The sequence below is a fragment of the Peromyscus californicus genome, unplaced genomic scaffold (genome assembly GCF_007827085.1).
Source record: "Peromyscus californicus insignis strain IS unplaced genomic scaffold, ASM782708v3 Scaffold_6__1_contigs__length_162567912, whole genome shotgun sequence".
NCBI classification, from domain to species: Eukaryota; Metazoa; Chordata; class Mammalia; order Rodentia; family Cricetidae; genus Peromyscus; species Peromyscus californicus.
Window position 1 is genome coordinate 20,898,131 of NW_026294584.1, and position 26,271 is coordinate 20,924,401.

The window sequence follows — 26,271 nt, forward strand, 5'->3', positions numbered from 1 at the left end:
AGATGAAAAGGTTCACCAATGGAAATATTACCCAGCTCTCCTAAGACATTGAGACAGGACCAGTTTGTGTGACAGTAACAGGGCTCAATTTAGTGAAAGAAATCCTGTTAAATTCAAATTATGTGACCTGACTGTGAACACAGCCTACGGTGGTTCCTTGTTCACTCTTAATATACATGAAGGATGTTGATGCTGGATGGTTTGCCTTTAAATCCACCTCCACTCCTATGTGACATTTTCTATCTTGGGGACCTCATATCAGAGCAGAAAGAACATGTAATGGCTGGCTGTTTTTGTCACTTGGCCAAGGTTGGAAGATTTGTGATCAAAGCACCTCCCATTTAAAGAGTGTTACTGTATTTTAACTGAAAAACAATCTGTTTTTCTGACTCTCAGCCCAAAGGAGGGCTCCCTCTGATGTGACTGACAACCTGTAACAGGAGTATCCTCGGCCTCAGTCCAGTTCCATCCCACAGTAGCTGGCTGTGTTCCCTGTACTCAGTCCTGGGGACCGGTCTACACAGCACAGGAGTCTCTTTACCTCAGTCCAGTTCCATCTCATGGTAGCTGGCTGTGTTCCCATGCACTTTGTCCTGGGGACCAGTCTACACAGCACAGAAATATCTTTACCTCAGTCCAGTTCCATCTCATGGTAGCTGGCTGTGTTCCCATGCACTCTGTCCTGGGGACCAGTCTATGCAGCACAGGCACATGCAGCTGATAAGTCAAAATATGTAGTATTCAGTGTTCATTTGCTGGCTTCCAGAAAAACTATAATCTTTGTTATCTACTTCAATGTGCACAGTAGATGCTCAAAAGACTTCATTTAGCTAGCTATAGGAGCTCTAAGGTACAATTTAAAAATGTGTATATTTATCAGATATACCAGTCATTCCATTCCTAATCATAACTTGGATGAAATATTTTGCTTCTGCTGATAGCTCTGGAGTCCTGGGTATGTTGCTGAAACTCCAGCTTGATCGGTGACTTGTTTTGTGGCATGGAAACTCTTATTTCTAGTTACTGCTAGTTCTTTGCCTCAGAAAAATCCTGCTGGTTTGCATTATAGGTGATATGATGAACAGATGCCTGCAAGACATTTTACTATGAAAGGCTAAAGTATCCATGAATAAAATACTACTACAAATTCACCAGTTTTCATTGGAACATTCTGGAACATGTTTGGCACATCAGAGGAAGTTGTGAGTTGTGGCTTAGAAGTTCAGAATCAGTGGCATCCTTGTGAAGGAAGCCTGGCATGTTAGGAAGTCAATCCTAAAGGCTGTCTTCATAGCCACCCCAACCCTCCATCTCTCCACATCATATAACGGGCCCTAAAGCTAGTAACAACTCAGATAAGACACAAAATTGTTCAAGCCTGCTGCCACTCTGACACTCTGCTGCCACTACTGCTTATTTGCTCTTTCAGGATTTTAGTTGTTCATCTTCTTGAATATAGACTTCATGGTTGGAGCCCCTATCTATCTGTGGAAGAAAGTTCGGCACGCTGACATGTAGGTAATCTTCTGCCTGCTATCTCATATAAGCTGGGGATATCTGAAGTAGGGTAGCTGATGGCCATGGCCTGCAGCCTTGGCTGAGAGGCAGCAGCCAGGATCTCGTGAGCTCACAGGGAGTGGTAAAATAGTTTGGCTGATCACAAGATTTATAAAAAATGACACGCACTTGGAAAGCAGTCAAGTGCTTACTCCTTAGGAATACAGAGTGTCCTTTCTGCCTTGGTCTTCATGTCACAATCATACCCAGAGGAAACACCACCACCACAGGGACCTTCGCCAGACCAGGTCACCACAATGCCTGAAGTGTATCTTCAGAGACTGGGGGATGGGGATTCTGAGTCTTGGCACTGTGGGTGTTTTGTGCTGGTCAAGTCTTTGCCCTGGGGTGCTGTCTTGTACTTAACAGCACCCCTGGTGCTTCTAGCTACTATATTCCAGTAGTGACCAACCCCAATGTCACCATAGAAATCATCACCGGATACAATCTGATACATCTGGAATTCACTTAGAGGCCAAAATCTCTCTGTGTTGAAAAGCGGTGCCATATAGGCACTCCTTGAGGATTCTGAATGTATTACCACTTCTCAGAAAGTCCTAGTAGCTTTGGTCTGGGAATCTCTGGGGAAATGATTAGGAAACATACACCTCATGTCATACTAGGAGGTTAGTATGAGCATTCTCTTGTGTGACTCGAACACAAATACCTTTAGGCATTTTCTAATCCAGTCAAGTAGGCTCTGTCCCAAATGTGCCATGTGACTCAAAGTACCTTTCTATTAATTTAATGTGAAGAAAACAGTAACTGACACTCTACTGTGCTTCATGTATTACACATATGCACGTGCGCGAGCACACACACACACACACACACACACACACCTTGAATTTAGAGCATTGTGTCAATGAATTGATAATCATCAATTATGATGGAGAAATGGTTGCCCTGCTCTACCTAGAGGAAGGACAGCGACATCAAACTGAAGTGGTAAGGAAAGTGACCCAGGGGAGGTGAAGTCAAGTCACGGAACTGTGTTTTGAAGGATGAATATGTCAGCAGAATACAAAGGTGAACACGGACACTCTGGGCAGGCAAATTGTGTAAAGACCAAAGGATGAAGCAGCCATGAGGAGATCAAGGAAGATGATGGGTATTTGAGTGAAAGGACCACATGGGGCCATGGTATCAAATGGAGGTGAGAATTAGAGCCATGGTATGCAGGCTTTGGTGCTGAGCTGAATTCATGATGGAGAAACACAGGCAGAATTCCAGCAAAGGCAGAATTCCTCACGGCAGCTCCACTGCACGTTATTGGAAGGGCTTAGACAAGGAAGTGTGATTTCAAAGGCTGCGACAGTGCTCATGGTGAGAACCGATAGAGACCCAAGTCAAGCCACGGCAGGTAAACAAGAAGAGGGTAAAGGATTTTTTCTTCAGAGATCAGGGACTCTCCCTAACACTTTGACTGGCTACCAGGAACCTATTCCTTATAACGGGTTGCCTTGCCCAGCCCATACAAGGGGAGGAGCTTAGTCCTACCTCAATTTGGTTGATATGTCATGGTTTGTTGACACTCACGGGAGGCCTGCCCTTTTCTGAACAGAAACAGAGGAGGAGTGGATTGGGGGGCGAGGATGGGAGGTGGGGGGAGGGAAAGAGAGGAGAAGAGGGAGAGGAAACTGAAGTAGGGATATAAAATAAATGAATAAATTTAATTAATAATAATATAAAAAAGAAAATGTGAGAGTGAAAAAAGAAAAAAGAAATCTAACCTACTAGCCCATAGAGTTCTGGACATAGAGGGGACATTTCTGATAGATCTTAGACTTCAAGCTTCAATAGCTCATTTTTTTTATTCTTTGTGAATTTCATATCATGCACCCCAATCCCCCTCATCTCCTTGTCCCTCCTTATCTGCCCTCTGCCCTTGCAACCTGCCCCCCCAAGAAGAAACCAAAAAATAAAATAATTTGAAATTAAAAACTAAAAATGCAAATTAACGACAAAAAAACAAAAAATTCTTGCAGTGGAAGCTGTGGTGTCACGGTGTGTGACACAGTCTACCCTTTCGCCCAAACAGCTTTGCTTGCAAATGTTCCTTACAATGAGTCATTGGTCTGGTTTGAGGCCTCTGGCTTCTGTTACACTATCAACACTGGAGCCACATCATGACTCCTCTCAGATATGATGTCGTTGTCCCGTGTCAGGGAGACCCTGCATCTTTGGTTCTTCAGGGCCAGTGCCTTCATGCTCTCCAGCAGGTCTTAGATGGGGTAGATGTTGGGGTGGGCCAACTCAAAGCCCTGAATCTGGGCCTGGGTGGTAGCTGAGTTGGTCAATCTGCCTGCTCTCCTATGCCCACACCACCAGGGCCAGCTCTCTCACTTTGCTCTGGTGAGGGGGGTGGGACCAGCTCATCCACTCTCACAACTTTGGGGCCAGCTCTCCCACACTGCACAGGCAAGGGGCCAGGCTAGTTCTCCCAAGCTCACTCCCTCTGGGCCAGCTCACCTGTGCCCATGCACCAGGGCCAGCTCTACTGTTCTGCCCAGGTCAGTTGCAAGGCCTGCTTTGATGTCTCATTTCTACAGATAAAAGAATCCAGGCAGAAGATCAGTTTGGGACACAGAAATGTAAGTTATCAAGCTGAAGGGACTAAAGATCTTCAGTTCTAAAATTAAAGGAGACCTGGATCTGTATCCAAGTTCTGTTATCTACCTACCGCATGAACTTCCTTGAACTTGTTTGATTTTTCTGCTCCCTGACCTTCTCACCTACAAAAGGGTAGCTATAGCAGTACACACTTGGTAGATTATTATAAGAGTTTCCCAAGATCATTATTGGTAAAATTAATGCTAGCACTTGAAGTGCTCAATACATGTTAGCCACAGCATGAAGACAGCTCCTCTGGACTTTCTCAGTGCCATGACCTTAAGCCAGGCAATCTGCCTTCAAGCATTAATGCCCATCAACATCTTAATACAGTGCCTCCCTGGGGCAACCACACGGGGATTAAATTGTTGAACTATATCTTGCATTAAGAGGACTCATGCAATATATAACGAACAAACTACTCAAAAGTTTGATCACAAAAGACCTTATGTGATAGAGTAAGGAGTGGAAGGAATGAGAAAATACCATTTTAGGCAGTGTGATCGCATGTCCCATCTTTCATTTTAGAATGAATAATTCAACAGAAAATAATGCCGTAACCTGCAAGAAGGGGGGTGTGTCCCTCTCGCCTGCCCTCTCCTTGTTCCCCTCCTACATCACAGAACTCAGTCTGTCAATCAATTTGCTGGCTCCCAAGGAGAGAAATAAGACGGTGACAAAAACTTCAGCCATTTTAAGAATTTCCGTGTGGACAGCCATGCCCTGTTAGGTCAGTTAGCTCAGCCATGAACTGTACTTTATTTTCCTAATCTCCAAATCTGCAACAATCCAACCACAACTATCTCTGGAGAATTTTCCAGTCCTTTGTTTCTATTGTCATTGCCAACTAGCATGTCTTCTCTTTTCTCTTCTATAACTTCCTTAATACTGTGCAAGGTTTTGTGGTGAGGGAGTCACTGGACAGCAAGAAGATACAATTACGGTCACTCTCACCTCACCTTCGATACCCACTTTGCCCTTTGCGAGCAACAAAGCATTACTAGATCCATGAATGCTTTGTTTCATGGGACAACTCTGTTACATAAATGGCACAGAAGTTAGCATCCCTGGTGTTCAGATGAGAAAGCAGAAACTAGAGAAGCTGGGAAAGTTCTTTTCCATATCGTACACCACGGGTAATGAATAAGATCTGCTTCCCCGTGCTATCTGTGGAGAGGTGAGGCCAATTGGCCCTATGAAAACTGTCCTCCTAGGTTGTGCTAATGCTGATTACCAGAGATCCTTAAAGCCTCTGGACATCAGCTGAGGCAACGCTGCTTTATGCTGCTACTCAGCAGAGCTGAAGAGATCAAATAGCGAAGATGGATCGCTTTACGTATCCTGATGTTTATCCCGGTATTAAGGCCATCATTTCTTTCCTCTGCAAATCTTCCTGCCGTTCACTCTCCACATCATCTTCGCTGTACTGTGTATCTGTATGTCTAGACTGACCAGAAAGTGAAAACAAGGGGGGCACTTTGAAACCTACGAATCTGACCACAACTGAGAATTGTACTTAGTCCAAGGAACTGGAAATCGGTTTTTTTTGGATCAGACAAATACTTCCTTAAGACTCTCAGACTGCTAGTTTCTTCTTTTATAATGAGTAGAAAATTATTCCACTGACAGACAAGGACTTCATGTGTGAGCCAATGGCAAAGCATGAGGTAACTAGAGGAAATGACTTAGCCCCAAACAGAGCTGCTAATGCCAAGATAAAAGCAAACAGACCTGTTAATGATCTTCACTCACAATCAAACTGGGACAGTGTGAAGCATCCTCAGATGGAAAATGTGTCAGTTCTAACTGGTCTGAGGACTGGGCAATAACATGAGGAAATGCTTGAATAAAAGTCAGCAAAACACATTAAAATGTCCTCTCTATGTTATGGAGAATTTAAAATCAAAAGACAGAGATGATTCCTATTTCAAAGAGCTTGACCTGTTGAGTTTTGGTTTTCATAATGTGGCCAGCCAGCTGATATTTGTTGCCACCTCCCATGGACCAAGGTCTTTTCTGGATACTGTGAACGCAATAAAAACATGGTCCCTGCTGCTGCGGAATTCTTATTCTGTTGGTGGGAAAGACAAGAAATAGACATGTAGGCAAGTACATAAGCTGGACAGTGAACAATGTTAGGAAATTGAGAAGAAAATTGGGATTCAGGGTCTGGGGTGTGGCTGGTAAAGATCTGTCTGGGAAGAGAAAATGAGGGATGGATGTGATGGCTTGGTGGATAAAACCTGTGCTGCAGGAGCAGGATGGCTGGAGTTTCTCTGGGACCCATGATGGAAAGAGAGGTCTAACTCCCAACACTGCCCTCTAACCTCCATATATGTGCTGCAGCATGCATGCACCCCCACTTACACATTCACAATGCATCCATGCATGTGTACATTTTAAAAAAGAAAACCAGGGTGAAGAGAAAACAAGTACATATTCCAGGGTAGAATGGAGTGGGCTACGCTCCTGTGTCATTTAGGCTGAAAGGGGAAAGTTCTCCTGGATAGTACACACCATATGTCTATGACTCATTTCTCTTGTCTCTGTGACCAAAATACCTGAACAAAAAAACTCAAAAAAGCAAGGGTTTCCTTTGGCTCACAGTCTGAGTGTGTTCCATCACGACACAGAAGTGCCACCAACAGCCCGAGGCAGCTGGACACACTTCACCCACAGTGAGGAAACAGGGGAGACAAGGACTCGTGCTGTTGTTCCCTGTCTCCTTCACTCGTCCCCTACCCTAAACCCTTGCAAGCTCTACTCACACTTAAGGTGAGTCTTTTCACCTCGCTTAATCTAATCTAGACGCTCCCTTCTAGGCATGTCCAGAGGTTTGCCTCCTAGGTGACTCCAGATGCTGTCAGGTTGACAGTCGATGTTAGCCATCACTAATGGGTTCCAGACTGCATCATTGCACGTCTCTTGGTCTTGCTTTATTTCTTCCTTCTTTCTCAAGTTCCATCTAGGGAAGTCAGGGCAACATGGTTTTGCTATCAGCACAACATCAATCCAAGAAAGGGACGGAGTCTGTTTCCTTAGGGGTTAGAGTGACTGCGAGTACTGGGTTAGCTAGAATAGGCGCTCACTCCAATAGAAAAGAATAGTCCTCTTCTTTGACATAGGGGTAACACGTCTTAAATTTCCCAAGGCAGTTGATTAATCTGGGGGAGCAGAAGAATTTGCCTCCGTGGTGGATGGAGTAACCACAGGTTTCAGTTTGTCCAGACAGTCTTCAAGCATACCTGTTACCACAGCTTAATTATTAACTGTATATCCAGCCCCCTCTGAAGTAGTCAAATTTATGGGTCCCTCCACTATAGTGTAAAAGGCCCAAATTCCAAGACCCAGCCTCATTGGCCACTACTACAGATTCACAGTCTTCCCTGCAATCTTAAGAGCAGGACTGACTTGGCTGAAAGTAAGAGGCATGTGTCCACCGAAGAATGGAGGGACTGTTATCCGGAGAAGTGGGGTAGTGGCTTCTGGGTGGCCAAAGCCACAAATGTCAGTTACAGCTCTCCTTTCCTCTTTATACTGTTTGGTACAATTTACTAGTAAATTGAAGGAGACTGGGTGTTGGGAAAACATGGGTTTGAATCTTGGCTCTGTTGCTTCCTCTAGCTTATTGACCCCAGCTGGATCATCTTGCCTTTCTAAGCCCCCGTTTCCTCGTGTACACAGAAAGCTAATCATATCTGCCCTGGTGAGTTATGAAGATTAAATAGGTTAAGGGATATAAAACACATCCCACAAAACTTGGTGGATTGCATCCTGTGAGTTGATAGGCACTAGGTTTTCATGGTGTAGATGAACAATAGTTGGGACAGGTCTGAGCACACGGAAGGGGGTCAGGAAAAATCGTGACCAGTGACGAAGACAGGAGGCAAAGGCAATGATGGCTCTCCCAGTGGGAGTAGGGGATCTCTCCACGAGTTTAGAGGAGAGTTGCCGTCAGTAGTGAGATCAACAACCAAGAAAAGGGACTGCAACACTTTGAAAGTGAGGGAAAAGAGAAAGTGTTGTTTTTAGAACAATTTGGGGACATGAGAACTCATTGGAATCTAATATAGACCAAAGCACTTAATAAACACTGATGTTTGGGCATACAGATATGAGCAAGAGATACTACCCACAAAAAAATAGAATCTAAGGGAGAAGAAAACTCCTAAATATAGGAACAAGTTCTATTTCCAATTGCTATATGGTAGGCATGTTGTTGACTTTTCACTGCCATCTGAGAAAATCAGTCAAAGGGGAAGGGTGATTTATTTGGCTCACAGTCTTGGAAGTTCAGGTCTGCGACGTCTTCCTCCTGTTTCTTTGGTCTTTTGACAGTTCCAGAAGACCATGGTGAAACATTTGAACATAGCAGACTTTGGTGGTATGGGAAAAAGCATGGTAAGAGACGTCCAACTGAAATGCTGTAAGGGGGTTAGAAGCAGAAGAAGTCCCTGCTGATAAGGTGGCATGTGAAATGGAAGACCTAGGGAACTGGAGGTCATGGAAATCAGGTCTAAAGGGCAGCTTGCTTACGCGTGTGGGGATGATGAAGCATTGGAAGATCTGAATACTCTATGTACACTGCTTCCTTGTGCTTTGGTGCCATCTGTCAAGGAAGGTTCCCACAGGCTAGGCACATCACTTCTTGAGGTTTTTTTTTTCCCCCCAAATGTCAGCTCTCAGTAACACTTCCTTCCCTTCCTTTGTGAAGTGGTAGCCCTCGCTGCTCACCACTCTACTCATGTTCCTCCTCAACTTCACGCGTTGGCCTGTGACTCTTTTACCATGTATGTAACTTACCTGTTGCTGGTCTTGTTTACTGCTACCTCCCCAATAAAATGCCAGCTCCGTAAGGGTAGGGCTTTTTGCCTGTTCTGTTCACTGATACATCTCTAGCACCTAGAATAGTATCCAGCACATAAAAGGATAGGAGAGCGTGCCTGGCTGAGCGGAACCCGTGAGCTAAAGGACAAATACAGTATGTCTCTGCACGCCTGACAAGTGACTGGAGCGTGTGTCGCTCTATGTGTGAAATGTGCACATGAGAGAGGATTTGTACAGAGGAAACACATCTGTACACTTCAAGAACAACTCAGTTTTACTCTGCTTGAGGTGGAAACAACCAGACTTTTCCCTATGAACTTGATACAGGCTTCTGTTTAAGAGTTCTGTAATGTGATGTTTGTGGCAGGAGTTGGTATGGAGAAAGGGTGGAGGCAAGAACACTCGCTAAATGACCATGACAGTGAATACAGAAGAGGCTGTGCTGGCCTTACATAACACGAGGGAGGTAGACACCGAAAGAATTAAGATGGACGTACAATAAAAGAGCATCCAAAGAAAGAGAATTTACAATGGAGAGTTTTTCTGTAAAATGAACAAATAATAAATGCTGGAGAACACATGATAACGGGGTGGCCTGCAGGTGTCACTGGTGTGATAACTGATCTGGCTTTGGGAACCGGAGTGATGGTTGGGAGTCTTAGGGATGAAAGATGCCACTTTCTCCTTAGAAAACAGCATCTTTACTGGGAAAACAATGTTCACAAATACCTCTACTTCTTTACTCTGGTTTCCTGAGTCAACACAACATAAAAAACAATGAGTGCCTGGAGATCTTGATGGCTGTCTTCCTTTGGGGCATAGCTGCAGCCATTTTGCAAGTTAAATATCGTGTTACCTCCGCTCCTTTTACTCCAGCTTTCTTTTTTAGAAACAAGTCTCCCACTAAAGGGGACTACAGGTCTGCATGTCTTCAAACCACAGTAGATGAATCAAATTTTAGAACTGTCCAAAAACAGAAGCAAGCAGCAAAGGGCTTTAAGTCTAGAGATAGAAAGTATGTGTCCCTCTTCTTTTCTAAGAAGCCAGAAATAACATTTTCAATTGCTTTTGGTGTGTGTGTGTGTGTGTGTGTGTGTGTGTGTGTGTGTGTGTGTGTGTGTGACTGGACTACCAAGCAAAGCTATACTCCACAATTTAAGCATGTCCTCTTTACATAAAGTACACTAGCAATGATGTTTCTTGGAGTTGGGCTGGTTGTGCCCACTTGGCTAAAGAAAAGACTGACTAAATGTAGAGGAGAAAAAAAGAGGAGAGGAGAGGACAGGAGAGGGAAAAGGAGGGGAGGGGAGGGGAGGAGAGAACAGAGAGGAGAAGGGGAAGGAGGGGAGGGGAGGAGAAGAGGAGGGAAGGGGGAGAGATTTCTTCAGATGATCTCACCATCTCAGGTCCTGAAAAAGCTGATACTTGCCTTAGAGGTTAATTAACTAGGTTACCATGTCCTAATCCAACCATGTGGACTAGCCCATGCAATTGTCTTCCACTATGACTGAAGGATCCATGATGTTCTGAGAAAGCATTGGAAGTAGACATGAAAGACTAAAGACAGGAAAGAAAGGCGGGGTGGCACACACCTTTAGTATCAGCACTGAGAAGGCAGAGGCAGGTAGAGCTCTGTGAGTTTAACACAGCAAGATCTAGGCCAGGATCAGACAGTTGGACTCTGTCTTGAAAGAAAGAAAGAAAGAAAGAAAGAAAGAAAGAAAGAAAGAAAGAAAGAAAGAAAGAAAGAAAGAAAGAAAGAAAGAAAGAAAGAAAGAGAAGAGAGAGAGAGAGAGAGAGAGAGAGAGAGAGAGAGAGAGAGAGAGAGAGGAAGGAAGGAAGGAAGGAAGGAAGGAAGGAAGGAAGGAAGGAAGGAAGGAAGGAAGGAAGGTAGATATGATAGGCTAAGGAGTGGGGTGTACCAACAGCACACTTAGCCTATTCCATACAAAACTGGACCAAGAATTGTTCTGATTTGAGAGACAATAGAGAATTCTATTGGAGTCGTATAACAATGGGCCTTAAATGCTAAGCTAATAGGGAACTGTTGAAGAAGTTTAAAGTTGGAAACACCAATCAGTCAGCCCCTCCTCTCTGCAAACATCGTGTGTAAAAAGCTATTCATAGACTGACTGTTTCTGAGCAATGCATTGTTCTCCACATGCACTGACTGGTCCCATCTCTTCTGCTCACTATGTATTAACTGTACATAGTAGGCATCCGCACAATTACACATTTCAGAAACTCCTACTCCAGCACTCTTTTCTGGCCTCCCCTCCATCTGAATATTTTCTTTCATTGCCTCTCATTTGCAATGTCTTGGGTGACATTCCACCAGGAAGTAAAGTTTCCAAGGACTGTCATGTTAGACCCATAGAAGAGCACTGATGTGGCCCAGAGTGTTAACAGGGGTGCTCTGTATGATGAGAAATGTATGTTTTCTTTCCTCTGGCCAAATTTTTCTAGACCAGAAAGTGAAGGTTTTTCAAATATTAGCATGTAGTATATTTAACAAAGTGCTTACTGAAAATCCCACAAAATATGTCTTTCCTGCATATTTTTAAAGCACACGGGCGCTCACCTTGGTTTGTGTAAGCATTCAGCGGTACATGTTATACTTTATTTTGGCTCGTGTGACATGTATTAGAAGGGTGGCTCTCTTCAGACTTTGGTGAAGTTGGCAAGCTATATAGAGAGTTGGTCCATGGATAAGATGGCTCTAGTGAGCTATGTGTGAGAGCCTTCACTATCTACCTGTTGTACAAACACATGGGGAAATGTGAGGCTCAGCTTAGCACCCGTCTTGGCCACCGAGCCAGCCGCGGCCAAGGTCTCATCCTCAGAGGTTCAGTCTGGCTACAGCCAGTCTTCTGGTTGTCCCCTAACTTGAGTCTTGCCTACTGCCTTCCAGATTTCCTCTGGCCTCTGTAATCTTAAAATCAGAAGGTATCTCCTATTTTTATTTTTATTTTTTATTTATTTATTTATTTTTTTTGGTTTTTTCGAGACAGGGTTTCTCTGTAGCTTTGCGCCTCTCCTGGAACTCACTTGGTAGCCCAGGGTGGCCTCGAACTCACAGAGATCCGCCTGACTCTGCCTCCCGAGTGCTGGGATTAAAGGCATGTGCCACCACCGCCCAGCCGTATCTCCTATTTTTAAAATATCCTGTTGTTCTGCTGGGCTGACTAGGAAAAAACTCCCTCATGGGAGTCAGGCTGCCCCAGAAAGACATCAGAGCTAGCTGGGAAGGAGAGCAAGATGGTTCCAAGAGTCTCATTTTACACCCAATACCCTGTATTTCTTTTGAAATTTTGAATAATTTTTATGAGCAGAATGTGATCTATGTAATATTAGAGAGACACTAATATTAAATATCTAAGAAAAGTTCATACTTCTGTCACTCAAGGCCCCACATGGTGTAACATATGACTAACATCCAGAACAATTTCCTTTTTTCCATATTATTAGTATCTCCTTTATTCATAGCATTGGTCTTGGGCATTGGTGTTGATGATGCTAACATTCAGTAGAAATTTAAATAGCTCTTTCTTATTGTACAGACAGATACATAAACCTCATTTAAAATGCTTCCTCAGGGTTAGGGATTTAGCTCAGTGGAAGAGCGCTTGCCTAGCAAGCGCAAGGCCCTGGGTTTGGTCCTCAGCTCTGAAAAAAAAAATAAATAAAACAAAATGCTTCCTCTGAGACCTATCTTAGAGATGTGAACAAGGTAGTGGTAGAAACAAAGAGGAAACATGTAAATATCTAGACTTAGAGTTGCACCCTAAAGGACAGTGAAAAAAGCAGAGTTGAGTTGGATTTGCAAGTGGAACCGGCAGTACTCTTCCATAGTACCTGACTCAAAACAAAAATGAGCTGGCTCTCTTGGATCCAGCTGTGACCCCATGTGATGGGATACCAGTTGTCAGAATTGTAGAACTCAGGGAGAGGAATACCTCTGAGCAAAAGTTAGGTGAGATGCCAGAATGCTTTGTAGACTCTGCACTCCAGCAGGGATTTATGACCTGTGCTATCAATTTTGGGGTGATTAGAAGACACTGATATACACATTATCCAAAATGAATGTATGGTATGAGAAAATATAAGGTCAACAACAGAACAAAAAAAATTCTTAAATTATTTTTTAATAAAAAAAAAACAAAGCTTAAAAAAATAGAACTATTTTTCTATTGAAAAATTTTAAGTAACTTCTAAGAAGAGTCATCACCTAAAATTTTCAAATACAGAATTATATAAAAGTGGTGCAAGCATTTGTGCTGTAGCTGAGAACATGTCAAAAAAAAAAAAACTGTCCTCAAGGTTCAGGGAACATCACAAGTGAGGGACTGTAAGAGCCAGAATTTGGTGAAGACTGTAGCAAAACAGTGTCTTCCAGCTATGTCCCAGCCACTGCTGTTATAAACTCACCTGCAGCTAGGACCACCAGCCTGAGACCTGCACAAGACTAGCCGCATCACCACTTCATCATGCACAGCGAAGGACTCATGAGGCCCACCCTTCATAGATAGTCTTTTTAAAAGATATCAAAGTAGGAAGGGGAATTGTCAGAAAGAAGGATTTCAGCTGGAGAGAGGGGGGACAAGCATGGGTTATGAGGGCTAAAAATGGCTCACACTCAGTATATACATTTAGGAAATCTTCAACCATTATGCCCAACTGTGAGCCCTATGAACTATAAAACCAACCTTCCAGGCAATGTATATGCCCACGTGTGCAATAGTGGCATTACTCATAGGGGTAACCAATTGCTCTCTGATTGACTTCAAGGTCAGCTTCACAGGAGGAAGTCCATGACTGGTACTGTAAGCCCCATCAATAATAAAAGGAAAGGTAATAGGCCCAATGATGGAACTTACTACTGTTATTTAATTAAATTGACACAGCACTAAACCGCCTTCTAAATATCTATGTTGATGCCTATAGACAAAATCCACTCTCAGCTTCAACAAAGAAACTGCTCTTTGTAGTGAATAAAGGTGAAGACAAAAGGACTCATAGCTGCCTCAAGATGCTAAGTGATGAGCTGACCCAAAGAAAAACATTTATAGCGTACCTATAAGGCTCAGGAACTACTGCGGAAGAGGGGCTAGGAATACTTAAAGAGTTGGAAGATAAAGATAAGGACTACAAAATGCTGTTTTCTGGACATAACAATTGTAATCATGGACTCATGACAACTGCCATTATTTTCACTAGGCTTTTACAAGACTGGCCCCATCAACTATCAGTGATAGATGAGGGAAGAATTCATGGGTCCCTACCCTCTACCCCCTAAATGACTAGCTATTGATAGGTTCTGCAAGATATGGAGTCATTGTTTTCAGTTGTGAATCCACTGCTGAGCCCAGCATTACTCCAAAAGCCTGGTCACACAAACAGCCCTGGTTCAACTCTAGAGGGTCACAAAACAAGAAAAATAAATAGGAATGCAGGAAAGAAATTTGCAGGAAAGAGAAGAGTTTAGAGGATGGGAAGGAGTTATGACAGGTGGGAGGGCAAATGATTCAGCATGTATCATATATGTGTGTGTGTGTGTGTGTGTGTGTGAAATTGAACAGATTTAATTAATAACAAAAGAGAAAATAATGAAAAGACAAAACAAATAGAGTTCCTTCCTTACATCTCTATTTGCCGCCTTAGTAATTAGAGTTCTCTTGGTATCTTTGCCATTTCTTTTCCTTTTTGGAAGCAGTTCCTACTCATTTCATGAGCCATGAATTCTTTTATTAATTCTAACATTCACAACTTTTCACATTAGAATGGATGATGTAATGCAGTTTAAATAGCAAAATAGCAATTGCTGTTCTTAGGGGTGTATAAAGTGATCTTATAACCACTGACCTGTTCAATTCAAAGTCCTGTGGTAATTGCTTTGGGCCTCCCACTCTGGACAGCGGCAGGATGCCCTTTGGAGACCAGGATGGAGTGCCATGGCCTCCAGTGCTCTCTCCCTCCATTTTCCACCTGACCCAGACTAGCTGTCTCCCTGAGGTGGCAGATGGAGGAACCATGGCCCTCTCATGAAAAGCAGCAACTGAACTCAAGAGCTGTGGCCAGGCCCTCAGCCTGTCTTACCCTGAGGCTTTGCTGGTCCTGGGAGGACTGGGAAAGCAACAACCTATCGACCCTGTGAAACAGAGGGCCGTCCTGTGTTCTGAGGGCTCTGGTTGCAAGCAGCAGGCACTAAGTCCAGTGGGATTTTCTCGAAGGAAGTCTGGTGCTGACACCACCTCTGGTGGAATTTATTAGGAGGAAATCTGGTACTTATTGAATCCACAGGAGGCAGAAAGAACAGTCTATAAAAGGGCCATTGACCAAGAGAATCCAGACATGGGTCCTCAGGAACACTCAAGCCAACATTGGGCATGAATGCTGTCACTCCATGATGCCCTGAGTGTATCCAAGTTGTCCCCTCCACTTTACCTCCCAGCGCCCAAAGACAAAGGGTGAGTTGGGAGCATCTAGTGTGCCAAGGTCCTGTTTTAACCCTGTCTCCTTCTGGCTTCAAAGAAGAAAGCACTGTCCCCCTTTGTCACCAATACAGAGTCGCCCCGGGCACTGTCCTCTACACAGGAGACTGTAGTATTATATTGCCAAACAGTGATCAGTCTTCTTCCACTAGACTCATTTTCCAATATTCCAACTCTGTAAGGCTAGAAGGAAGGGCAAGTCAGGTAAAGGCTGTGGCGTGTTAAAATTGGCTGCCCTGGCCTTATCTGAGTCAAGAGTTAGTAGAGGAAACTAACTCTTCTGGAGCTCATCCCCGGGGCAGTCCTGTGCTGGGCATGTCATGTGTGATGGCTGCAGAAATACCATCGCTCCTGAGTCCTTCAGAAAGTCCTCAGGAAGGAGGACAGTAGTTTCCAAAGAGTTTTCTGACCAAGGGAATGAAGGTGGCAGCTGGATGTGGCAGAATGTGGGTGCTAAATAAAATCATGTGTCTAAAAGATGCCGTTGTATGAAGTGAGCCCCTCAGACTGACAGGTAATTAGCTTCTGCCACTAGTTTTCATTTCTTGTGTGGACCTGGCTACAAGAAACCATACATGGGTGGTAAGGTTTTTGTTTTTTCTTTCCAGTCTCCAAGGAAATGTAACTGGGTATGAATGAGAGGCCCAAGTCATATATCAGTAGTCTGCAGTGGGTCTACATAAATCCTTTTCTTTAAAGTTATTGAACTGTTTTGAAAACGGTCTCAACAGAAGTTATTCCAAGTATACCAGAAAGGAAACCAGAGTCTTCGAGAAAAATATACTCTCTTTGCTGAGCAAGGCAAACATATCAGTATTCAGAGAAACAAACCAGCCTCTTGTGTTTTATTTCCTCAACAAATCCACTGAAATGCTTTCTTTATGTCTTTAAAGGGCTGATAGACAAGGAATTTTGTGGCTACTAAAAATTAATACCTACAAATGGTTTGTAACCACTTTAAAAAGGCAAGCACTTTAAAAAAATTTTTCTCTGTTGTTTATAGTCCTTTATTATGGCATCTTGCATACTGTAAACACAGTACACATTTTTGTGCTTTTAAAAAATACAAATTGAAAGCATACTCTCAGGGGAAGGGTTTTTTCTATCTAAGGAATTACATAGAGTACGACTGGCCTGCATACTTCTTTGCATAAGCTAACACACTATTGCAGAACTTTCTATAGCCAACCACCTTATAGAATAATATTTTTCTGATAAAATCTTAGTGACTTTCTATTATGATAGGCTTTTTAACTCTTTTAAGAACTAGTATTTAAAATACAAATCTTTCTGTCTGTAAAGATAAGAAGTTGGTACTATTTAAAGATGACTGATACAGTCATTTGGTGAAATGAATACCCTTGGTTTTGAGAACTTGAGGATGCATGTGTGCAGACAAGGTGGCTTCACCAGAACTATGGGTTTTCATCTATATTCAGTGGAGCTGGGAATAAATGTATCTGGATCTTGACCTCTTAGTCCACAGAATGAGAAAGAAGGGCGGCTATCATCTTACTTCCCTAGATCTTTGCACAACTCAGTTCCTTAATTCCCAAGGGTCTCCTCCGTGTGGCCTTTTTCTGGTGACCACTTTTGGGGAGATGCAGCCTCCCTAAATGAGAACACCGACTCCTGATTTCTTTGATAAAGTGCTTTCACCATGCTTGGCAAGAGCCTGCGTTACCATGTCCTTAGAATCTGTTGTCATGGGTTTGAAGGTACCACAGAGCCGGGGATCTTACACAAAGTCTGTAAATATTTAGTGAATGAATGTGGAGAAGGGAGGGGAAGAAGTGATTTCCTTTCAACTCCACTTGAACCAGTGAAATAAACCACCTACTAAAAATGTAATACTATAGTCAAAATCCAAGAAAACAGCTTTCAGTATTTTTTTTATCATTTTAGATCTGTGAGTTAGATTTTTTTGTAACACCTTGTTTCCTAAATCCCGTGTTCCAGTCAATGATCCCAAGCACTCCTCTAAATGAGGCAGGTGGAGAGAGACCCATATTTGCATAGAGCAGAAAGGGCACTGTAACATCTGGCCATGGCAGTTGACTGGGTCCATTTGTTAGTGCTCATTAAATTCACATTAATGCATGAACTATTGTGAATGTGCAAATACCATTTGGGGTAGGTTGTTTTCTCCCAGACCAGTGGCATTGACTTTGGGGGTCTATCCCTGGTTGTTTACTTGCCAATGGCATTTGACCTGGGGTTAGACCTGTATTTAACCCTTTCCTGTAGGTCAAAAACAAATTGATTTGGCAAATGAAATTGGAAATGAGTCATCTGTGCAGCAGGTGTCCCTTGCTTGGAAAGCGTTCCAGGTGGAAACATTTTCAGACCTGTTTCTGGGCCATCTCCAAGGAAGCACCAGAGGTCAGGGAGGCAATTCCAAGACTTCCCATGTGGTCAGGATCTGGAGAGGGGGGACATAACAGGTGTCCACTCTGTGCAGTTTTCCCAGCAGGTTGGGAGCCTTTCAAAGAGGGCCATTTGGAAGATAATTTATTCATATATTCATGAACATTTGTCTGGCATTTTCTGTGAAGTGATTTACTTAGAAGTTGCCCTAAATGGCTGGAACTTTGCCCTTCAGTCTACCTCCCACTATCAGGCAAGTACTTTGATTTAAAGATGAAAAATATTGTGTTTTCTCTTTCTTCTTTCTAGAGGATGAGGAAGATGAGGAGATGGTGGAACCCAAAATTGGTCATGATTCTGAACTGGATAATCAAGATAAAAAGCAAGAAGTGAAAGAAGGTATGGTGAGGAGATGCCCTGGGCAATTATTTTTGTCTTATTATTTTCTTTTAGCAAACTAAGAGATAATAGAAGCAAATAAAACTTAAGCTCACATTCCCTTTGTATAAGATTTTGTATGATTACTCAATACATTATATTTAAAAACATACACTGGAATCTCCAGGGCAAGAATTAGTTGTTTTCAGACTGATTTAAGCAATAAAGTGGAACTAAGTTCAGTGCCAATCACAATTCCAGTTAAGTGGTTACTAAATATTTAGAGATAAGACAAACTATCAGTTGCCACATTCGATTGTGAGAGATTATCATGAGTTTTACATATGCACTACATGGAAACATTAACAGCAATCTCTACTGTTCAAAGTGTTCTTCTACAACTCAGCCCATGTTAGGGTAAATAACCTTTCACATACGTTAGTGGGAACAGCCACTAGCACGGGGATCGGTTCAGTGGTAGAGCACTTTTGTAGTAAGTGCAAGGTGCTTGGTTCTGATCCCAGTACTGGAAGAAAAAAGAAGACATTAAAAACTAGCATTGATTAAGGGCTTACAATCTACTTCCCTGTCCTCCAAGCAGTTGAAAATACATTGTTTACTATTCAAAATGTCCTTTGCGGGCATATACTATTTTTATCCTTGTTGTACTGGCAGAGAACTATGAAGAGGAAGATGTAAAAACCTCCTACAGGATACATAATTTACTTGTAAGTCTATGAGCGAAGAGGTAGGTTGAATCTTGTATGAGCCAAGACTTAGGTTGACTGTACAACCTGTATGTTATACCACAATACCATCTTCATGACATTTCCTTAGAATTTTTTTTCTTTTACTACATTAAGACTCTCAGTCCACTGAGACAAAGAGATGTTGAACTGTCATTATTATTGAAAAATGGTAAGTGGTCCCTGCAGAACTGAGTGCAGGTCAAAAGGTTCTTCTAAACATCCAACAAGGCTTCTCAAGAATAGATCAACATAAGTCTGAAGGCGTCTCAGTTAATATTTAAATGTTAAAGATAGCCACAGCTCTGGCTCCGTGTATGGCCAATGCTGGATTGGAGAGTTTTGTTGGAATGTGTGTGTCTTGAGCCCATGTGCTGCTCCGGTTGCTCATGTTCTCATGAGACCATCCACTTACCCTGACTAGCTATCACACATTGCATCCACACACATTTACAGGTTTGGATGGAAAAATGTGGAGACACTTTCTAACTTTTAAAAAATTGTCTCCTGAGGCAGAAGAGAAGGCTCAGTGGTTAAGAGCATTTGTTGCTCTTCCAGAGGACCGGAATTCGATTCCCAGCACCTATATAGCAGCTCACAGCCATCTGTAACTCCAATCACAGGGGACCACTCAGCACCTTCTTCTGGCCTCTGTGGGCATCAGGCACACACGTAGTACACAGACATGCATACAAGCCAAAGAGCCATACAAATAAAATAAAAACAAATGAATCTTTAAAAAAAGAAATTAAAAAGTAAAACGTGCCTCCTGCTAAGGCCTATTTGAGTTCTGCATGTGCGTTCAATTTTGTCTTGATGATATTTATGCAAACTCAGTCATAGAAAGCAAGTGTAAAGTAGCAAGGCTAAAGAAAGGGGTCTGCAGCCAGGGTCCCCGGATCAAATCTTAGCTCTGCCACTCATTAGCTGCATGATCAATAATGACTAACTTGGTTGACTTTCTTTCTCTTGGCCCTGGTTTCCTCATCTGGCAAGCAAAGATAATATCTACCTCCTAAGTTTGTTTTTCAATATAAGACTCAAAGGGGCTAGTATGGAACAACTTGGCACAAAATAAGCGCTGTGTAAGAGTTTGCCAAATTATTATTAGTGGTCTTGCCTTACAGTCTGAGGTCTGTAACTGTGCCCTCCCCATGACGTTACAGCCCTGTGTGCCGCGGTTCCCTGTGCTCTGTAGTGCTGTAGTCCATAGCTTTGAAATCAAAAGACGCTAACAGTTTTTTTTCTGTTTCCAAGAACGATCGGTGAGGTGATTACCATGCCCAGTTTCAGGCATCTAGGAGGTCAGGTTCCAGGAGTGACTGAGGACAGGAAAAAGAGTCAGCCTCTGAACAGTTGCATCCATGGAAGGCATCGGGTTTACTTCTTTCTGAGAAACTCTAAACAGATTCAATGGGAGCGATTCCACACTTCTACTAAAAAGATCTGCTTTAAAAAGCCAGTGACGTGAATGCCGCTATCACGGGTACAGCCAGGGATAAAATAAGCCAGGATCTATTGAAATGCATTCTGTTTCCTTTTGCAAAACAGCTAAAAACATACCCATTAATGTGCAACCATGGTGTTCTTGTAGGCCTTGGCAGGGATTCCCCACTGCCACCCCACCCCCAACCCCAATCCCCAAACCATCTTCCTGGCAAAGCCAAGCACCTCCTTCTTAAGTTCCAAGCAAAAACACCCTTCAGTTTTAACTGTTGCCCATGCTTTATGGAATTGATTAAAGCCATACTAAAAGTCAAAAAGAAGTTTGAAAGAACATTTCCTGTTACCACAGCACTGTGTGCCTAGTTCTCCATTAATGGTGTTTCTGCAAATTAGCACATAATGGGTTAAAAGCATGTTTATGTTGGCATCAAACCATCTGGCTTTTTTTTTTTCTTCTTTAAGCAGGACAGTATTTTACAAACTTTTAAAAGACTCTCTAGCAGATCTAATTGTGGCGCCATTCACAGGACTGCTATAGTGGTTAGGCTGTGGCAGCGCTTCCGTCGGGAACCCTGCCTTGAGGGGACTTAGAACCCAGCCATAAAAACAACGTGTTTTGGGCTAAAACTTGACAGACACAGTTTCAAACCAGGGGACACATTTTGGGGAACTCCTTTTTTCTTTCTTCCTTCCTGTCTGTCTGTCTGCCTTTCCTTCCTTCCTTCCTCCCTCCCTCCCTCCCTCCCTCCCTCCCTCCCTCCCTCCCTCTCTCTCTCTCTCTCTCTCTCTCTCTCTCTCTCTCTCTCTCTCTCTCTCTCTTTCTTTCCTACTCCTCCTCCTTCTTGAATTAAAACGTAGAGATAGAAAAACATACAATATGCACTAGGTTTTTTTTTTTTACATATTTCTCCATCTGACACCAAAATGCATTGAGTATAAAGAAACAGTTTTGATTTGCTATTTTGCCATGTGCATTTCATTGCACAAAGAGTATACAAAACTGCAGGTGACTTTTTAACTTTTCATCAAAACTTTGGAACTCTCCACGTCACTGTCAGGTAAGGACATTCAGAATAGGAGTATTGGAGTCCTCACTCCTGTAAATTCAGACGAGGCTTCTGTCTATAAGCCTCACGTTAACTCAGAGACAAACGTCTGTCTGCCTTAGTTTCATTTGGTTCCCTGCTGCTGTTTATGAACTGACTGTACTATAAAATTTCCATTAGGGCCATGGCCCCAATTTCATCTGATGTTTTCACTGGCTGCAGGGGTTACTTATTTTTATCTTTTAGATAGTCTTGCAAAAAAAATCTTTTAAACACCATATTTTTATATTCCAATGTAGTGATGGATCATGAAAACAAGGCAGGCCATTTATGAAGTGGGTATTTTACAAATATAAGTCTCAACTTAAAAATGAGATTAAGGGTCTGGGAAGATAGCTTAGTCAATAAATTACATGCAATGCAAACTCAACCTGAGTTTGAGTTCCTAGCGCCCATGTGAAAAGCCAAGTGCAGCAGCCTGCCAATAATCCCAGCACTGGGGAGGCAGAGATCAGCAGAGCTGGATGGCCAGTCTAGACAACTGATGAAGTTGCGATTCCCTGTCCCAAAAATGGAAAGGTGATCAAGACAGACACACCTGACATTGACTTCAGGTCGTCTACATATATAAGCAAGCACAAAATGAAATTAAAGTATTCAGTATAAAGTGTGAGCATCATTATGTACCTTTTGTCTTTGTAGAGACAAATGTTCTAAGAACCCTAGAAAACAAGAGCTAGAGAACATAGTAAATGGGACCAATTAAGGAGAAGCTAAGTACATATTAGTGAGAAAAGTCAAGAAAACACGGTCAAGAGGACAGAATCATCTTAAAGGCTACATAAAAAATGTACTTCCTATGTAAGATTAAGAGAAATTAACATTTATATAATTAAATAATAAAAAGGAGATTCTCTAGTGCAATGAAATTTATACTAGATTTTAATCTTGCAGGTCACAAATTCATATAATTTCTACATTTTTATTTCAAATGTTTAAAATTTCATGAGCCTGATGCATCTCTTTCATACATGTTATTCAGGCTAAATTAACTAGGTAAATTTACAAATTATCTTGTTCTTTGGATACTACATAAGTCATGTCTACATAGTCTACTTTTCATAGAGAGTCTTCTTATAAAGGTGGATAAAGTATTGTTAGCCATCAACTCCTGGAAGGATTTCTCCACATTTCGTATTATGAAACCAAACAATATATTGTCTAATCCATAACCCCGTTTTGCTCTGATGTGGCTTTTGATTCTAAATTAACTTCTGTCTTTTTACACCTACCTTGAACATCTTTTTGAATATATATGTATTATATATTTATGAGTTTTATAGAGACAGATATATAATTTATTAGGTTTAAGGGACAGACAAAGCTGCAGAAGGAGATATTCCGAGGAGAATTTGGGGGCTCATCTGGGAGGAAGACACTGCTGCTCTTAGTATTGTAGTTCTGTACTTGAAACATTGTGGATTCCATTAACTAACACTTTATTTTTCTGTCCAAGAGGCTTTATTTCTCAGTGTATCTTTTGATTGTGCATCCTGGGTACTCCATTATGTTCTCATTGTATTGTAACAACACTTACCAATTTAAATATTTTTAAGCAATAGGAGATTGGCTTTAGTCAAAAATAACTATGGTTTTTCTTTAATTTGTAAGTTGAATATTGTGTATGACTTTTTAAAAGTGCTCATCTGTACATGCATGTTATTATTTTGTGCAAACAAATCATGTCATTTGATCCCTTTAGACATCAAAGCTTAATATAAAGTGTATCCTTTGTTTTGGTTCAGTAGCAATTTGATTTCAGGCCAAATATTGTATTGTTAAAGATAATGTCTGGAGAGGCGGCTGTTTCACCTACCTGGACTCGGCCTCTGCTAGGACACTTTGATCAGCCATTTATGTTTCTCCCAGAGAAGAGGTTGCCTGTCTTGAAAGCTGAGATCAAAGTGACAATAAGCTGTAGGGAAGAAAAAAATTACAGAAAATTACACAGATACTATTTTTTATTCAAGGTAATAGACTTGCAAGAGGGGATACAGGGTAAAAATGGATATGGTTCAAAAAGATAAACAGAGAGTAGATTTTCTCATATTGGGAGGAAGAGCAGGGAGGGTAACAGGAGGAAGTTCCTGCCACTTTGCTTAATCTTAGGCGTGTCTTAAGTCACCTATGAACAGTGGTCAAGGTGAATCTTTTTAAAAGACTTTCTGCTTGGCCCATACTAGCCTTGTTTGGTGAGGGTCATTTATTTGTTAACATTGTTAACCAAACAAATGGGACCTAGTGTTTTATAGATTTGGTCTTTGTTTCGCCTGGTTACACTGAGTAGCTTTACTTTGCTCATAAAAGAGATAATTCAAGTGGCACAAGGAGGCTTAGAAAATAAAGTAATAATTTACTTCTTGATCATTTATTGTTAAATGCTTATCTATTTGGGGGTGCATATGTGTATTTGATTTTTAAACTGGCCTGCTACCCAGAGTTTAAGCGCAGATAAATAAGAGTCAGAGCAAATAAGTGGCTGGGAAAATGTTGGTTTCTTAGCATTTTCCTCATTATTAATGGCTTTTACCAAATCCCAAACTGAATTCTGATTCTAGATGTCACCAGCTGCATCATTTTGCAGATTGGCATCTGGGCAAGACTACACAGTAGAACCTGGTGGGAATTTTGGAAAGTCCCAACACTCCTGGCAATTTTAGGGCTCTGTCACCTGAGACATCAAAGAACTGTTCCTAATTCTGTGTGGGACTGCCAGAAGTGATGAGTGGACTGTGTTTGCAGTTCTTCTGCTGTAGTTGATGAATCATATTTTGCCATATTGTTAACTGGACAGCATTTCTGAAGTGCTAATCAACTACATCAGTATCATTCTCAGTTTTTTTGTTTTTGTTTTATAAATAGTCTTGAGTCTCTTCAAACTCTCAGTGTTATGGTCTGAGTGAGGCAAGAAAGGGGGAACCCAAAGTGGAGAGAGAAATACCCTGTCATGGCTTTACAGAAGGGCTTCATAACAATCCAGATTTCTTAGGACAAGGACCATGGAAAATGATTAATTAAGTCAAATAAAACTTCTATAAAATGATATGTAGCACCTGACAGAACCTAAAAGATTCCTCTTAGTACGTGGCCAGGAAGAACCTGGGCCTGATTGTGCAGATGGTCTTAGAAGTCTTGGGAAGCTCTGAGGAAAGTAAGGTCACCAGGGACCCTGTAATTTTAATTGCTGACTCTCCTGTGAGCTAAGTATCAGGTGTGCTCTAAATGAGGGATGGCTCAGCTGTTCCCTGGCTGTCAGAGGTAGAAGTAGGGTTTCTAGGAGCCATAAAGATTCAACTGAAAATTTCTGCCCTGCAGGGCTTCTCCAGTCTGAAAGAGTTCCTAATCTCTGGCTTACAGTCTTATATAAAAAGGATTGCCGAAGGAATTGCTTACATGGCCGGCAGCTCACACTGGGGTGAGCTGAGTTGCAGACTCCATGGAACCCCGACAGTTATTTCATCTCCTCGTCTCCTTTTGTATCTTCAAATTTAACCAGATAAAACTAAAATGAAAGTTAAATAACCCCTCTAAATCATAAAAGCAACCGTGGACTGTTTCAGGGATGCTGGACATTGAAAGTCAAATGGAATTCCCTAGTGAAGAACAGAATACCATCGGCGTGGTGTCACACATAGATCCTAATTAGGACAATTTTATCAAAACTTTTTTCTGCCCTATTTGGGTTTTTTCTTTCCAGTTCAGTTTGAAAGAAAATAACATTTAGAATTGAGGGCTTAAAACATGCCAATCTATTTTCATTTGTAATCATTTGTAATTCCTCAAAATGGCAAGTAGATGAGATATGAAATCTTTTAGGGAGGATAACTACAAAAGCCTTTTGATGTGTTTCTGTTAGTTTAGTGGCTGCCCATGAAGCTACTGATATTTTAATTATCATCTGCTGCCCCCACAGCCCTTCAGTCAGTGCCTAGCCGGCCCAGCCGACCAATCAGGCCTCGGCCTGGTGGGGCTTCCTGTCCCAGGGCCAGGCTCTACCACAGCAGTAATATGTAGGTTAAAATTAAATCTCTATCATTCTCTATATCAACAAGACTCAAGTCAAAGGCTGGGATGAAAGCCTGCTAGCTCAAAGAGGCTGAGGAACAACTAGCTGACCTAGCTTTTTTTGGCCAGAAACACCACGCAAGACACATCTCTTTCTCCTCCCAGAACTAAAAAGAAGCTCAACTCTAGTCCCCGCCCTTTTTTTCCTGTTCTCTTCTCTTTGCAAATTTCTGGCTTCTCTATGGTCAATTCCATCAGCTAGCAACTGCTCTGCCCCCACTCCAGGTATAACTTTATTGGGCCGTCTTAGGAGTGTCAGAGTGTCATCAAAATATCCCACAACACCTTTGACGTGAGTTTGAGAACCATTTATAATCCTAATTAACAAAGGTTTGCTTTCCTGTGCATTATCTCTCACTGGATAAGCAAGCTCTTTCACGGGCGGGATTTCTCTAGAACAGTTTTAAATTGTCCCTTTTCCTTCCCTAACAATCTCTTTTGCATAAAAAGCCCCTCCAAGGGAGCTGACGGAGGAAGAAAAACAGCAGATCCTGCACTCGGAGGAATTCCTCATCTTCTTTGACCGAACAATCCGAGTGATTGAGAGAGCGCTAGCTGAGGATTCTGACATCTTTTTTGACTACAGTGGTCGAGAGCTGGAGGAGAAAGACGGGTTCGTTGCTTATATGTGTTTGGAAAAGCATAGTGTGATGAGTTGTTGCTTCTATTGTGTTG

The 26,271-nt window shown here is 42.1% G+C and overlaps 1 protein-coding gene across 7 annotated transcripts in view; it reads left to right on the forward strand.

Annotated features, from left to right (window-relative positions):
• Window positions 1-26,271, forward strand: part of Dync1i1 (dynein cytoplasmic 1 intermediate chain 1) — a 303,029-nt gene that overhangs the window by 165,203 nt on the left and 111,555 nt on the right. For all 7 annotated transcript variants that reach the window (XM_052722316.1, XM_052722314.1, XM_052722313.1 and 4 more), the window contains 2 exons: window positions 18,165-18,254; window positions 26,047-26,209. In XM_052722316.1, the coding sequence (XP_052578276.1) occupies window positions 18,165-18,254; window positions 26,047-26,209 (253 nt within the window). The remainder of the gene's footprint in view (window positions 1-18,164; window positions 18,255-26,046; window positions 26,210-26,271) is intronic.